This window comes from Cynoglossus semilaevis, chromosome 15 (assembly GCF_000523025.1).
Source record: "Cynoglossus semilaevis isolate Cse_v1.0 chromosome 15, Cse_v1.0, whole genome shotgun sequence".
Taxonomy (NCBI): domain Eukaryota; kingdom Metazoa; phylum Chordata; class Actinopteri; order Pleuronectiformes; family Cynoglossidae; genus Cynoglossus; species Cynoglossus semilaevis.
In genome coordinates, this window is record NC_024321.1 from 6,350,478 (window position 1) to 6,364,852 (window position 14,375).

At 41.5% G+C, this 14,375-nt stretch overlaps 1 protein-coding gene across 1 annotated transcript; it reads left to right on the forward strand.

Moving 5' to 3' along the window:
* The first annotated feature begins 81 nt into the window (after positions 1-81).
* Positions 82-12,354, forward strand: fgf24 (fibroblast growth factor 24). Its single transcript, XM_008326654.3, has 5 exons — positions 82-1,491; positions 1,679-1,715; positions 6,241-6,418; positions 10,419-10,525; positions 11,921-12,354. Exons 1-5 carry the CDS (start codon positions 1,460-1,462, stop codon positions 12,197-12,199), a joined length of 633 nt encoding a protein of 210 aa, XP_008324876.1. The 5' UTR covers positions 82-1,459; the 3' UTR covers positions 12,200-12,354.
* Positions 12,355-14,375: the final 2,021 nt, after the last annotated feature.

The following is a 14,375-nucleotide window of genomic DNA, read 5'->3' on the forward strand; positions in this document are numbered from 1 at the left end:
CGAACCACAAAGCTTTTCTTTCTTTTTTCACCCCTCCTACTTCTACTACTTCTTTCTTTCTCTTGCTTTCTTTCTTTTTTTTTTTTTTTTTTTGTTTAATGGCAGCAGGGATGTGAGTTCAACTTTACTGCTTTCACCTCTGAAGCGCTCGTAAACACATTCGCACCTCTCTTTCATTTAAATGCGGGATAAGTTATAGCACATTATTGAAAAAAAAGAAGAAGAAGAAGAAGACGAAAAAACTCAAAGTCGACAACAGCCTGCATTTGAATGCTGTCTGGGGCCAATCCACAAACCAGGTGCAATTTAACAAGGGGCAGAGAGAGGAGCGGTTTCATCAGGACGAACGTGGAGTTTCGCTGTCAATAATAATAATAATAATAATAATAATAATAATAATAATAATAATAATAATGCGTAAAACATGCGTAAAAGTCGACCCTCTAACCAAAATATCCTTCACAATATTCTTCCCTCTCCAAAATATTCCCGACATTCCTAATCCAGATTTCCAAAACTCATTTAATCCTCTCCCCACACCTACAAATACCACATATAAACCACTCCAACACCTTCCTCTTGTTCTCTTTCTCTTTTACGCACGGCTTTGCCCACCGACGGGAGAGAGAAAAAAACCCTCTCCAGCCCCGATGGTCTCTCCACGATTACCCTATCAGGTGCAAACCGCTGACATGTTTCCACCCACCAACAACAAAAAAGCCTCTCTGTGCCCAAATCTCAAGTCACAGACGCACAAACACCACTGACAGGCACTGCTGCGCCATCATCAGCTCTCCCCCAAAACTGCCTCGCACCGCTGCCACTCGTACACTGATTTTCTCTGAGTTTTTTTTCTCCAGACTTGGATATTTTTGTACGCACTCGACTCATTTCTAGTGGTAGGACGTTTTTTCCTCATTCACCGCATTTTTTCTACTTTCCCTCTCCGTAGCACTTGGCAGAATAAAATGACCCGTGCAAGGTGTGCGAATCCCCCGCAGGTACGGACGGAGCTGAGGAGGTGCTGATCTCCGGAGCTGCGGGATTGTGTGAGATTGTGCCACAGTTCGACTTTTTAGAAACTCTTGAAGGATATCTTTTTTGGACGTGTTGTTTCTGCTGAGAGATCGATCTCTGAATCCGTTGGCACCGATTTACGGACACGGATTTTGGGGGAAGCGGTGGAGACTGATCAGAGAAAAATATTACTCCTGGATTATCCACGCCAGACGAGGAAACACCTAATGTTGCACTCCGTGACTCTGCAAGTGTTCTCCGGTGATTTATCTCTATACCGGGATTCAGTCTCGCTCCTACCGCCGGCGCTGTGTGCGTAAAGGACGCACAGGGAGCGAGAGGCTACACAGACACAGACACGCAGAGAGACAGGGACGGGGGTCGATTTGGCTCTAAATCTGTGGAGGCAGGTGTACTTCAGGTGTATCTTCTGCGAGTCAAGATGTCTCCTTTACCGTCGAGGTTCATATACCTGTAAGTGTCCCACGTCTGTGCTGCGCTTTTGCGCATTAAATCCATGCATTCTTACCAATAGAAGTCGCCAAAAGCTTCATATTTGCGCCTTGCTGTCAGTCAGGTACAGGCTGCGTTTATACTTCATGTAATTGCCTGTGTGATTCACTCCCCTCCTTTCCTTCTCTCCTCTTCTCTCCCCACTTAGGTGTTTACACTTTCTGGTACTCTATTTCCAGCTGCAGGTAGGTTTACTCCTTTATTTTTATTTTTTTTTAATTGTTTTGAATTTTATGCTCGTTTTGCATGTGCACCTTCTACGCAATAGTGTCAAGTGTTGCTTGACAACTGGAAACAAGCTTGTTTTAAATATTAATGGAAATCGGTGTGCAAGAAAGTCAAAACACACGTCTTTAAAACAGAAAATAAATAAATAACATTAGAAAATCCCAAACCTGGCTTTAACGACTGTAGATGTAGAGGAATAGTAACATGGAAACGCATAAAAACTAAATCGGTACAGATGGGGTTTTTTTTAATATAGTAAAGTTAGTTAGTTAAACATTGAATGACATCATGAAAAAAAGCTGTGCAAATCGCCAAATACGAAAAAAACTCTTCCAAATCATCTAAAACCGCAACCCAAAATAAAATGCACCGACATTAATTAACTAAAAAAAACACAGCAAGGTTGAGTATTTTATTGGAGACTTTTGCGATAGTTGTTTGGAGTTTATAAGGTCTTCCCTGTAGGGATTCTTTGGAGCGTGTTGCGTGGAATTTGTCTTTTTTTTCCTCCAGTGATTGACCTTTCCTCTGAGCTGTAATGATTCGCAGGCGGACGCTGATGCAGAGTGCGCTGCTCCAGAATATCTGCTGTGTTTAGTGGGATGACGTGTTAAAGCACAACATCCCACTTGCGGTTGATTTCACTTAATTTCTCAGCCACATTCTGATCCACGTAAGACTCAGACAGATAATAACCGGCTTTTATGTCATTAGGTAAACCAACACGTGTTGAATATCGGCTTTAATTTTATTATAAGAAATTTTTTTATTATAAGAAATTTTTTGTTTTTTACCTTTTCATTGTAAGGAAACCGTTGAGCGTTATTATGACGTAATACGAGATAATTCCGGGGATTTGTCGTCAAAATGTAATAGATAAACTTTAATCAACTCATACAACGTTATGTAAGTCTGTTTGCAATCTGAGGCCCAGAGCAAATATAAGAGGGTGTAAATGAAATCTTTAGATTTTTAGTTCAGTTGTCTATTGTGATTAATTAACAGTCGATTTAGAGATAAGGGTAATTATCAAACAAAATTAACAAGGTGTCAAAGACAGGAGTGTCCTTATTTGTTCAAGGGAGGCAAGTAAGATAACATAAAAATACCAGAGGACCAACTGCCCTGCACTCCTGATGGGGCAAAAATTAAGTAACATATAGCACCTATAAAAAAAAGTATTTTTTTACATCCAATATTTTACTTTGTTAAATTGTAATGAAATCCAAACCAATAGTTTGAGAGCTTTCTACAAAATAGCTCACCTTTTTGTAATGTAAGTTTTGTTATTGACTTCCTCAAATGATCCTTGAATATAACAAGAGAAACCCAAAATTAAAAATATCCATAATAATGTTAATGTAAAGCAATAAAATAATTAAAATTAATGATGATGACTCAACAAATAACTTAATTTTATGTCAAATATGTGGAAATGGGTAAAACCTCTGAATATGTAGGGGTTTCTCTAAAATATGGCCATAGCAAAGGAAATAAAGTCAAAATACAATTCATTTAAATTACAGGTAGTGTCAGAATTATTAATTTATCAAAAACAGGCCCAGAAATTGGGTGAAATAGCTTAAGTTAAAAATAAAACCAGAAAATTCAATTCAATATCTGCTAAAATGATCAACTGCACACTATGACGTCAGGTCTTAATATTATATCATAATAAATCAAAATACAAAGGAAATCACAGCCCACATTAAACCTGCAGCAGTGCCATAAAAGCCCCCCGGTACCGGATTTTGGACACAGCTTTGATTAGATTCAGACAGTCACCAAAGAAGAAAAAGAAAAAAGATCTGTATTGTCATATCAGATTTTCTCCTTGTGTTCATTTGACTCTTAATGTCTCTGCGGTTGTGATTTTACACCTGAAACAAAAGAGAAAACCGCAGATTTGAGTCAACTTTGAAGACACTGCCAACACAAGCGTCTGTCCTCATTGGTGTGTTTGTCTGACCCTGTCTGAGTGTGCGTTTTAGTGTGTGGAGATAAAAAAGGTGTATCACTGATGGAGGCGACAACTAGGCTTCCTCAGCCCAAGAAGAGCACAAGATCTTTTTGAAGTTTCAGCCGTATCCGTTTTCATGCTATTTCTTTGAAGAAAGGAGACGGCGTGATAAAAAAAAAAAGAAAACTTGTTGCTAGTGCTCACCTCAACCATGTGCTTAGGCTTGCCTTTCCCCTCTGCTGCAGCGAATCGCAACTGTCTACCAAACACACTTTTATGTTTGTTTAGAGATGGTGAGATTTAGGATATATCCCTCAGCGTTACCCTGTTGTTGCTGCGTCTGCATGTAAGGTTCATTTTTCCACATTAATGCTCACTTTCAAACAAGTGTTTGGTGTTTTTTTTTTTGGGGGGGGGGGTCTGAAGTTTTTTTGAAGTGCATCTTCATGACATCTTGCTGCCTGTTGTAGCTGTCCATCACAGCTGCATTTACGCAGAATAATAGTTGGGCTTTTAGAACCAGGAACTACCTGAAGAAACAACATGGCTCCTGCCTTCAGCTGCTGCTTCTCTCACTGCCGCTCACATTCCCTTGAAAATTATGCAAATTTAAACCATCACCATCCGCACAAATGTACAAAGGACAGTTCACCTTCTAGCCAGAAGGTGTCAGTACTAACAAAAACAGTGAGGTTTCCTTGTAACAAAGAAGTGTTTTCTGGCTCCAAATAAGGTGACAACCTTTGTTGTCTGTGGAAGAGTGAATCAACACAGTCATCTTCCAACCAGAAGGTCAGGCATTTGATTTCAACAGTGCCCTTACTGTGTAGTTGGAGAGTATTTATTAGGAATAGAATCAGGTGTGAAAAGATATAAAACTCTATAACAAGTGCAGCTGAAGTGAGTCAGTGTCTGCTGTCAAACTGTGTTGCCTGAATCGAGTGAGTTACCCCTCGAAAGTGGAGTTGTAGTGGAGGATAGTTAACACTGATGTGATTTGTTGGCTAAAGAGTTTCAAAAAGAGTTGCAGATTTCACTTCTGCTCTCATTTTCTGCCCGTTCTCCTATCAAAAGTAACACCTTGGGCCAAGTGCTCTGCGTAAACATGTCAAAAAGTTGGCCGTTACTGTCAGAATTGTTTGTTTTTTTTTAGAACTAAACTATCATGTTTAAAGGAAAACCAGAGTTCATTGGGGGGCAGCTTGACTCAGGGGGCATTTAATTGCAGCCTCCACCTGTCTACATGCTGCTGTCTCTCTGGCGGAGACACTTCACCCCAGTGTTGCTCCTGGAGTGTTTTCCAGCAGTGTGGGAATGGGGAAAGAAAGATCTGTAATAGAAAGATTCCTGCAAAATAATGTGTAGTATGAGTGAAAGGGTGTGAACGGCTGAATGGGATGGAGTGTAAAATGCTTTAAAGGTCTCATCAAGGCTATAAAAGTGCTACATGGGAACGGACCATTTACAATTTCACAGGTCGGAGCCCCGTGCCCCTCCACCCCCTCCTACAGTTGCAACACAGAATGAACAGCACCTGGTTCAGGGACGCCACGTTATAGAAGCTTTTACAGTTTTTTGCTAAAGTTTATTTTTCCCTCATTGACTTCCAGCTTCATTCTTCTGCTGCCACCATTTCCCACCGTGTTTGCTACATGTCATTAATTTAGTGAAGTTAGAATAACATGAACCTGGGGTATGTAATGTGTATATAATTAGCCACCTGAGAACAGCCACATAAAAAGCCATTACTGTGCAATTACCACACCATACAGCTGGGGAAACGGGCTCTTGGCGTTAAAGTGAGATTCCAGGGCTTCTGAAAGTATACGTTTCCGCTCTCGCTACTCCACATGTCGGGTGACACGCTCGCCTTCATGACACGCAGGTCAACGCCGCCATTTCAAACTGTCAAGGCCAAAGTGAGGCGTAGAAATTAGGTGGGTGGTTCGTGAAAAGTCGATTGTTTTTCGATTCAGTTACTCAACAGGTTCGAGGTGTTTTTGTGAATTGGACGTGCCTTTTCACATCTCTGCCCGTCTTCCGATTGCTGTGTTTCCTAATTTATGGACGCTGAATTGCCTGCAGGCAGATATTTGTTTGATGATAGTGCAACAGGTCTGGGTGCTTCGGGTGTATAATTGCTAGTGGCTGGCTTGCTTGTGGAAATGGAGTACAGGTTTTTCAGCTTGGCCTCGGGCATGGTTTACTGCTCTGCAAATAAAGACCAACAAAGTCTGTTGGATTTACAGTCAAAGACTGACTTCATTAGGAAATCTACAGGATTGATAGGAGCTTGTAAAGGCAGCAGGTACGAAATGTGCCCAGAGAAGGCAAACTGAAATGCCACAGCCTCTATTTCCTGGTTGTTATCTTGAATGTCACGCCCTGAAGCAATATTCCTTTTTTTTGACACAGTCCATTAAACAACAGCACACATCACAATCCACACCTGTGTTTTGACAATCCCTCTCTCTCTCTTCTCTCTCCCTCTTTCCATCTCCCGTCTTCAAACAACCCTGCAGGAATCTCAGCAGACTTCTGCAGATTTCAGGATTTACATCGAGAACCACACGCGGAATCCCGACGACGTGAGCCGGAAGCAGGTTCGGATCTACCAGCTCTACAGCAGAACCACCGGGAAGCACGTGCAAATCCTGGGGAAGAAGATCAACGCCAATGGAGATGATGGGGGCAAGTATGGTATGGGAGAACTCCAGTGCATCTCACTGACATTTTAGCTCAGTCTGCAGGAGAGCAGGATGAGATACTGTCAACAAGTAGCAGCTTAGACACGGAGCTGCTGTAGCTTGGATTAAACCAGACCTCTCCAAACTACAGGAGGGATTGCACTGAAAGCCTTTAGTCCTGCTGACCTTTGGTCATGATTTTGGGTAACCAGAGCAACTATAGATATTTGATGCTGATTAACTGAGGACAGAAATGTGCACCTTCTGTTCAAGCAGTAGAATCTCTGGTTTGTTTTTTTAGCTTGTGTATGATGTAACTCTGTGGTGTTGCTCAACAATATTGTCCTTTAAAATAGAACAGTGAATGTTCATGTTGGAAATCTGGAGTAGAGAGTGACATTCAGATGTCAGAAAATTAAATACTAATCAAAACTTTCCCACAGTTCAGACATGTTTGCCTTTATTTGTCTAGAAGCACTTTTTCAGCCTGCAGCATAGCAACAAACTAGCTTCTGGATACATGTCTACTGATGTTAGTAAGATACAGTACTGGGCCAGAGTGATGTGTTTTAGGACCTACTTATAGTATTTTAGTACAAATACTTCTTTGGAGTTGCACTTATTGAATTAGGATGACGGTTTTACTTGGCTGCTAACTGCAAAACAATGAATTTGGCTTGCAATGCATTGGTGCTGTGCCCTCTGCTGGAGCATTCAGTAATTACTTAAGATAGCCTGGACCACGTTTTTGAAGCATAAACCTTGGCTTTGTTTAAAAATAATCTACTACCGCGTTTTTATGGTGTTGTTAATCAGCGATACCAAAGTTTAGTTGCCGACAGCAGCTTTAATCTTGGACACCGATAATTATAAAGGTTTGATGGACCTGCTCACCGTGATCTGTGAAAACCAACTCAGCCAATGGGATAAATTACCACCTGACTGGGCGCCCTTTGATTGAGTGGCGCTAACATGAGGCAGAAGGTCCAATGTTGTACTTAGCTTCAGATATTTCACCGTAACAGCTGACTCACGGCTCTGAAATTGCAGGTCTCCAGTGCCTCTCGGAGTGAGTGAGTGTGTGTTCAGTCACAGATGCGGCGAAAGGCAAAGTTTCCTCAACTGCTTGTTAGAGCTTGAGTGGAAGCAGATCCAATTTTTCCCATGAGGCCTTGCCAATTCCACCCTCCGCCTCTTTTACCCTTCTCCCCCTCTCCCCCTCCTCCCCCTCCTCCTCCTGATCCTACTCCTCCCAGTCCAGCTGCAGTACCTGGCACCTGTGAACTTCTTTGCACTAGCTATTAGCGTACAGAGGAAGATTCTCTTTACTCTAATCCACCTTTAGTCACAGAACCACGGAGGAAATACATCACCTCAGGTCTGTGTCTGTTCAGCTAAAGTGGGGGAGGAGGGGGGAGGTTATAATTCCTTTTAGGTGTTCCTGCAGCATATTTGTTATTTTCAAAAGACAAGAATTATCTTTTTCCAGAACAATCCGTTGCAACTGACCTCTCTCAGAGCAGATCTCGGGTCATTCTTCGAAAGCTTTTAAAGCGATAAAAGTGCTAATGTGGCATTAGCGCAGCAGTAGTTTTGGACGTTTGTCTACAGGTGAGCCCCACACTGAGGTCAACAAATGGGTGCTTATTGTTCATATGGCACTGACGCACAGAAAGAAAAAAACATTGCTCAGGAGCAAGAGAAGAAACAGAGCAGTTCATGCGTCATCGCTCACAGTCAGACCTCAACGTACAGCAAATATCTGCGAGGTCGAAAAAAGATCCCACGATTTTTAATTTTCCCTGTTTTATATACCAACTCTGGCCACCTGTGGAGCCTGCGTCACTGTCGAACATACCCACCGTACCCACGGCTAATACACACAATATGTCAGCGGCCGCTCGCAGATGCACATATAGCTCCACCACATTCTGTTCCCATTAAATGAATTCAGTCTCTTCTTTCTTCAGACATTTTTAGTTATTTTGTCATCATGGCGTCGCGGCCGCAGGGATCCCTGCCTCTGGGAGGTCATTGAACCGCCTTTCTTGTACATTTACACGCTGTGGATTATATGGATTATGGTTCTGAAGTGCTTACACTGCAAATAAAGTCAATGCCACTTGTTAGTGGTACTGATGACAGTGCGATTCCCCTGGACTGTTTGTGTTTCCCTGCAACCATGAAGCTTTTAATGGAGTTTGTCGGAGCCCTCAGCTGCCATGATGCTTATTTTCAAAAATTAGTAGTTTACTCTGAGTCCATGAGAAGAAGTCAGGGTTTGGCCTGCGTCTGAGGAACAATACAGTAGAGTGGAGAAGAGAAATATTGTTTTATCTGATGTTCTGGGTTGGTTCCTCATACCTGAGGTTGAATTTTTGGGTCCTGCTCACAGCGAGAACGCCAGTGTTGTCGTCACACAGCACTGATTTGCCTCGCAGAGTGGGAGTATTCTCAGAAGCTTCATTCACACACTCCTAATGCACAAACCAGATATTTTTCCCTTTCTTACTGAGTCAAATATCAGAGTCAGAAATGTACAGCGGACATAAAAACTTAACACCGTCCTTTTAAAATGCCAGGGTTTTCAGCGTCAAACAATGACAGTATTGTATATTTGATGTCAGAACCTTTTTTTTCTATCATTAACAAGATATATGATCTGCATATTCCAATTTAAATAATGGAAAAACTATTAGGGGAAAAGTTAAAACAGCAAAAATAAAAAGTGTGGCCCTGTAAGTATACATATCCTTTTGGAAGTCATGTTCAAACCAATGATAAATACCAGTCACTACACATGGGATGTCAATTAAAAAAGACAAACCTTAGATAAGGTTCAGCCGTCGTAGTAAAATGTTGTTGCCCAGCTGAGTATCGCAAAACATATTCTGTTTCCCTGAAACAACAACGAAATACTCTGAATCAGAGTACTTTTTTATGCTTTGGGACTGTTTCTACAGAAGCATGTGTCATGTTTTAGATGGAATTATGACTAAATATTATTAACCAGGACTTGTTTTGACTGGTTCAGACTGGTTCTGATCAGAAACCAGTTAAAAAACAAGACCTCGATCTTTTGAAAATCTGGGGTTTGACCTAAAAAGGACTGCGCAAAGGAGACGCTCACATAATCTGACAACTTTCTTCTTCTCCGTTTATATATTCGTTATACACAGGCTGTAGTTGTCATTAAAGAAATATAAAAATATAAATTGTTAAATAACTCATATTTAACAAAAAGGCAGTGTTTCCTGTTTAAAGCTGCTGTGATTTATTCACCTACAGTGACCACCTCGTCCCCCTTTCCCTGTTATCACCTCTACGGCAGGTTTCCTTCTCCACACTTTCCCCCCAAAGGTTGGATTTTAAGGGATGGGGGCAGGAGAGGAGTTACTTCTGCCCCCAAGCCCGTCCCGTCCTCTTCGTCTATTCTTCCTCTCCTCCCTTGAGTGCCGCTGAATGGCCCTGTGTGTTAAACAAATGGATCATCTTAACTTTTTGATTGAGTGAGCACAGACTAAAGGGAACTTGAAACCTAATCCTGAGGGGCACATAACCGCTCCACAAATGTTTGGCAGATCTCTTTGCCGGTCGAGGGGGCGAGCAGAGACAAAGGTGACCTCGCGGGGGGTTCACATACGGGCTGAGAGAGGTTGAGGAGGATCGGGAAAAATAAAAGAAGCCGCCAGGACGCGTCTTTAGAGTGGATTATCCCTGTGTCAGGGTGAAGTGATGACAGCGTTGTTGGTTTAGTGTTAAAGGATGCTCAGTTGATAATCCACATCCATTATTTGCTCTGGGGACCCCTGATTCTAGCCCTAATGTCAGTTTTCCCTTAATGAGATTCATTATATCTTATAATTATTGTTATCAATTAATATAATGGGGAATTAATTTAGAATGTCCTACTGTGTTTTTTTTTTTTGGTCCAGTTTAATTTGAGTTATATTATTTAGACCTAATTAGTCTGTGGATTAAACTGACAGCAGTTTCTCTCCTTGTCCATGCAGCTCTCCTGGTGGTGGAGACGGAAACATTCGGGAGCCACATTCGAATAAAAGGAAAAGAGAGTGATCACTACATCTGCATGAACGAAAAAGGCAAAATAGTGGGAAGGGTAAGAACTCTTTCTTTTATCTCTATTTTGTTTTTTTGTTTTTTTGTGCAGGGATGTCCAAAGTCAGGTTCCAGGGTCCATAAGAAAGTCTTATTAAGTTTTTTGACCATCTGGAAAACATTGCAATTTAGCTAAATGCTACGAATTTTGCTAAATCTAGACTAAATTCCAAGTCAAAAATATCAGATGACTTTTATTCTTTTGATGTTATTAAACATTTTTTTAATGTAAAATTACCAGATTCATTACTTTTTGTACCATCTGACATAAAATATGTTGGAAAAGTTGCCTGCACCAAACAGACTGTGACAGTTGCTAATGTCAAACCTTGAAAATACTTGGCGTTGCATCCCCGTAACAAAGTTTAATATCGTCAGTGATGGGATTGAGTTGCTTATGTTTAGGATGAACATTTTAAGTGAACACTCTTAATCCGCTCTGAATTGAACGCAGCTTCAGATCTGCTTTCTCCTGCTGTTTTTTCTACACCCTAACAAAACCCCTTTGATAAGTCCCAGCCATTCTTCCATTACGTAATCGGCCTACTCCTTTGACACTCGATCAGTCAATTACGGACTGCAATCACCACAATGCATTGAGAGACTAATGGTCACTTAGGAGGAATGCCATTGCAATTATGTCACTTAGTCACACCAGGTGGCCACAAGAGCAGTGCATGACTGCATTTGGATGACCGCTAAGACACGGAATCAAAGTTGAAATGTGGAAACGAATGTTGTCGTTTCCGAGCCGCGCACGTGATTTGATTGTGTTAATAAGTCATGATGTCAGCGGGCAGTGAGTTGTTGTAGCACAAGTTTTCTGTCTCTCTCATCATGGTAATTTGTCAGAAAAGTCTGGTTAATACTTGCAAAGTTAAATTTGTAAAAAAAATATTCAATCACTTCCTCCTTAAACCGTTGTTGATTGACTGACGACTAAAGTTAGTTATTTATTATTTACCTGTTCAAATCACTGCCTTCAGTGTTGTTAATCGTTTTTCTTTTCATTCTTGATAATCTCAGAATAATCTCAGAATAAACCAAAACTTAAAAAATAAAGTGCAAAAACTGTTACAAACAGAGGAAAGGAACCAGTCCGAATCATTTCTATTCATGACATTACTAGTAATAATCTGTGGTCATCAAATCTGATGTCATCGTGATAAATCGAGTACATAATGATGTCAAGAAACAGCTGAAAAAACATGAACTCTCCCACACCTGATTCACGTTTGATTCATCTGGTAACAACGACTGTTTCCTGCGACTGACTTCTGTCAAAAGATTTCCAATTAATTTGGTCATTGTCTATAAATGTTCAAGTACCAAAAAAAACCTCTCATGTCGTCTTTTTGGTAATGAATTAAAATCCTGTTTCCTTTTTTCCCCACAGCCTGATGGGAGGAAACAGGAGTGTGTGTTTGTGGAAGAATTCCTGGAGAACAACTACACAGCTCTGGTCTCGGCCAAGTACAAAGGATGGTACCTGGGCTTCAACAGGAAGGGGCGACCCAAGAAAGGCTCTCGGACCACACAGAGGCAACAGGAAGTCCACTTCATGAAGCGGCAGCCGAAAGGCCAGGTGGCTCCGCTTGAGGAGTTTCGTTTCACCACTGTAACTAAGCGGACACGAAGGGCTCGGCGGTTAAAACCCAACCCCAAGAGGAACTGATGGGACCGATGGGACAGCACTAATTTTACTCAAACGGGTGGGGTTGGGAAGTCTGGAGAGGGTGGGAGTCCTGGTGAGGAGGAGAAGGTCAGACTGAAACTGAAAAAAAAAAAAAAAATCTCAAGCTTCTTGGTTTCCGTAAAAAGAAAGACAGACAGAAAGAAAGAAAGAACAAAAAAAAGTCAAAGATGTTTTATTTTTGTATTTCAGGTTGACTGAATATTTCCTAACTCTTGGATTCTTCTGGGTTGATGTCATTGTGCTAACGTTGTCCGTCTGTCATGTTATTTATACTGGATAAACTAAAGGACTTGTGGGAGACTTTCCCCTGGCCGTCGTCGTCCTCAGCTCGGCTCCGTGAACTGCAAAGCTGAAGGCGTACTTTCTGTTTTTTGACAATGGGGACAGAAGCGGGAGCTGACGCAATGTTATAAAAATCAGCCAACTAGAGATTTATTGGAATACCTGTCGGTTTTTGTTTGTGTAGCCCCTGACAACACGGATCCCATACTTTCCACTGGAATCAGACACCATGGAGATAAAACAGAGAGAGAGGTGGCAGTCGCAGGTGACACTGCACTGCTGTGATCACTGTGTAGCTTTTAGTGCAATATTTTACAGGTCTCTCTCTTTCTCTACTCCCTTCCTTCTTCTCCCCCTCCACACACACACACACACACACACACACACACACACGTCTCTCAACCCCAGCTTCATCCGTGGCTCCTGGAATGCACCGAACCCTGCGATTTCCTCACCATCCTTGTGATACAGCTGAAACATGACATGCTTTGACCTGTCAGGCACCAGCCTTTAGTGGCTTTAGTGTTCTGTCACAATCAGGAGAAAGGTGTTAATCCCCTGGGTTTTCCCCCTCAGGCTACATCCATAATGCATCGTTTTCTTTTTTTTTTTGTTCAAAAATGGCCGTTTCAAAGGGAAATGATCTGTGTCCAGGCCGCTGTTTTGGCTGCGTGTAGGGCTCAACACGTCACCACACACTCATTGTTTAAATAAGATCTACACTTGTAAGCTCTTGCAGCTTTTTTGCCAGACTGACTTTTGAAGAGCAGTTGCTAACAAAGACAGCAGAGTCCTCTAAGGTTACAGTTTTTAGCTTTAGAAAAGTATGTTTTAGTGGCTACGCGGAGCTTCAAACATGGGTTTTTAAAGATATTGGACAGTTGTCGGTTAAATTATTCAACCTGGAAATGAAAGTATTTTAGGTGTAAGTTTCAGAAGTCAGGTCTTGATCTGTGGCGTGAGCCTGACCAGTCAGTGAACATAGATATTTATTATGTGGTTCATAATAAATGAAATCAGGAAGTAAATATTAACAAATGCATTGGTGTCTATTTAAAAATGCAGCTCTAACGTTTGTGGTCAAAACAGAGCCAGCTATAATTCTGTTTTTAAAACTACTACTACGTCTGGATCTACAACCGTTCCAGAATTCATAGGCAGAACATGTGCTGCGTGGATGTAGCCTCACCTCCTCACTCACCTCCCATCCCAGCTCTTTATTAACAGTACTCCCAGAAAGAACGTCTTAAATCTGTTCACTGTGTCTTACTTTGGGGTTGACGATGAAGACTTCCTCTACCTCCTTGTTCTTTGACATTTTTTTCTTTACCCAGAGTGACCATGTGTGTGTGCGTGTGTGTGAGCGAGAGTGAGTGTGTGTGTGTGTGTGTGTTCACTCTGACCTAGAACTGGGCTCTTAATGTGTTCTTTCTCTCCAAAACTCATAAATCGAACCTCCTACTGTGAGCTCATCTTCACTCCTCTAACCGCTGGTGCTCATCCATCAACTTGGTTCACTTCAAAAAATCCACCTGACTATTAAGACTTTCCCCAATCACCGACAGGTCCAAGAATCCAGGGAGACTCTCTGAAACCTGAAGGGAAAGCTCTTTTCATCTGTCCTTCCGTTCTCTCTCCTTCCATTTCCACCTCTGAACTGTCTTTTCCTTCTTCTCCACCAGTAGTGTGTTCTCACCTGTTTGACAACAGGACGTTTTTTGGTTTTTTTTTGCTACTAACAACATGTCACATTTACGATTTCTTTTTTTAAGAAAAAAACAAATGTAAGCAAAAAATAATTTTATGACTATTATTAAGATATTTATTGCCTCCCTTTGTAAATAAAATGTGATGAGTTTTATTTGGCCTCTGT

Excerpts from the sequence above, each read along its gene's own strand:
- fgf24 (XM_008326654.3), top strand. The coding sequence starts at position 1,460 with ATGTCTCCTTTACCGTCGAGGTTCATATACCT. Across the intron at positions 1,492-1,678 it reads CCGTCGAGGTTCATATACCT|GTGTTTACACTTTCTGGTAC; the intron begins GTAAGTGTCCCA and ends CTCCCCACTTAG. Across the intron at positions 6,419-10,418 it reads AGATGATGGGGGCAAGTATG|CTCTCCTGGTGGTGGAGACG; the intron begins GTATGGGAGAAC and ends TTGTCCATGCAG.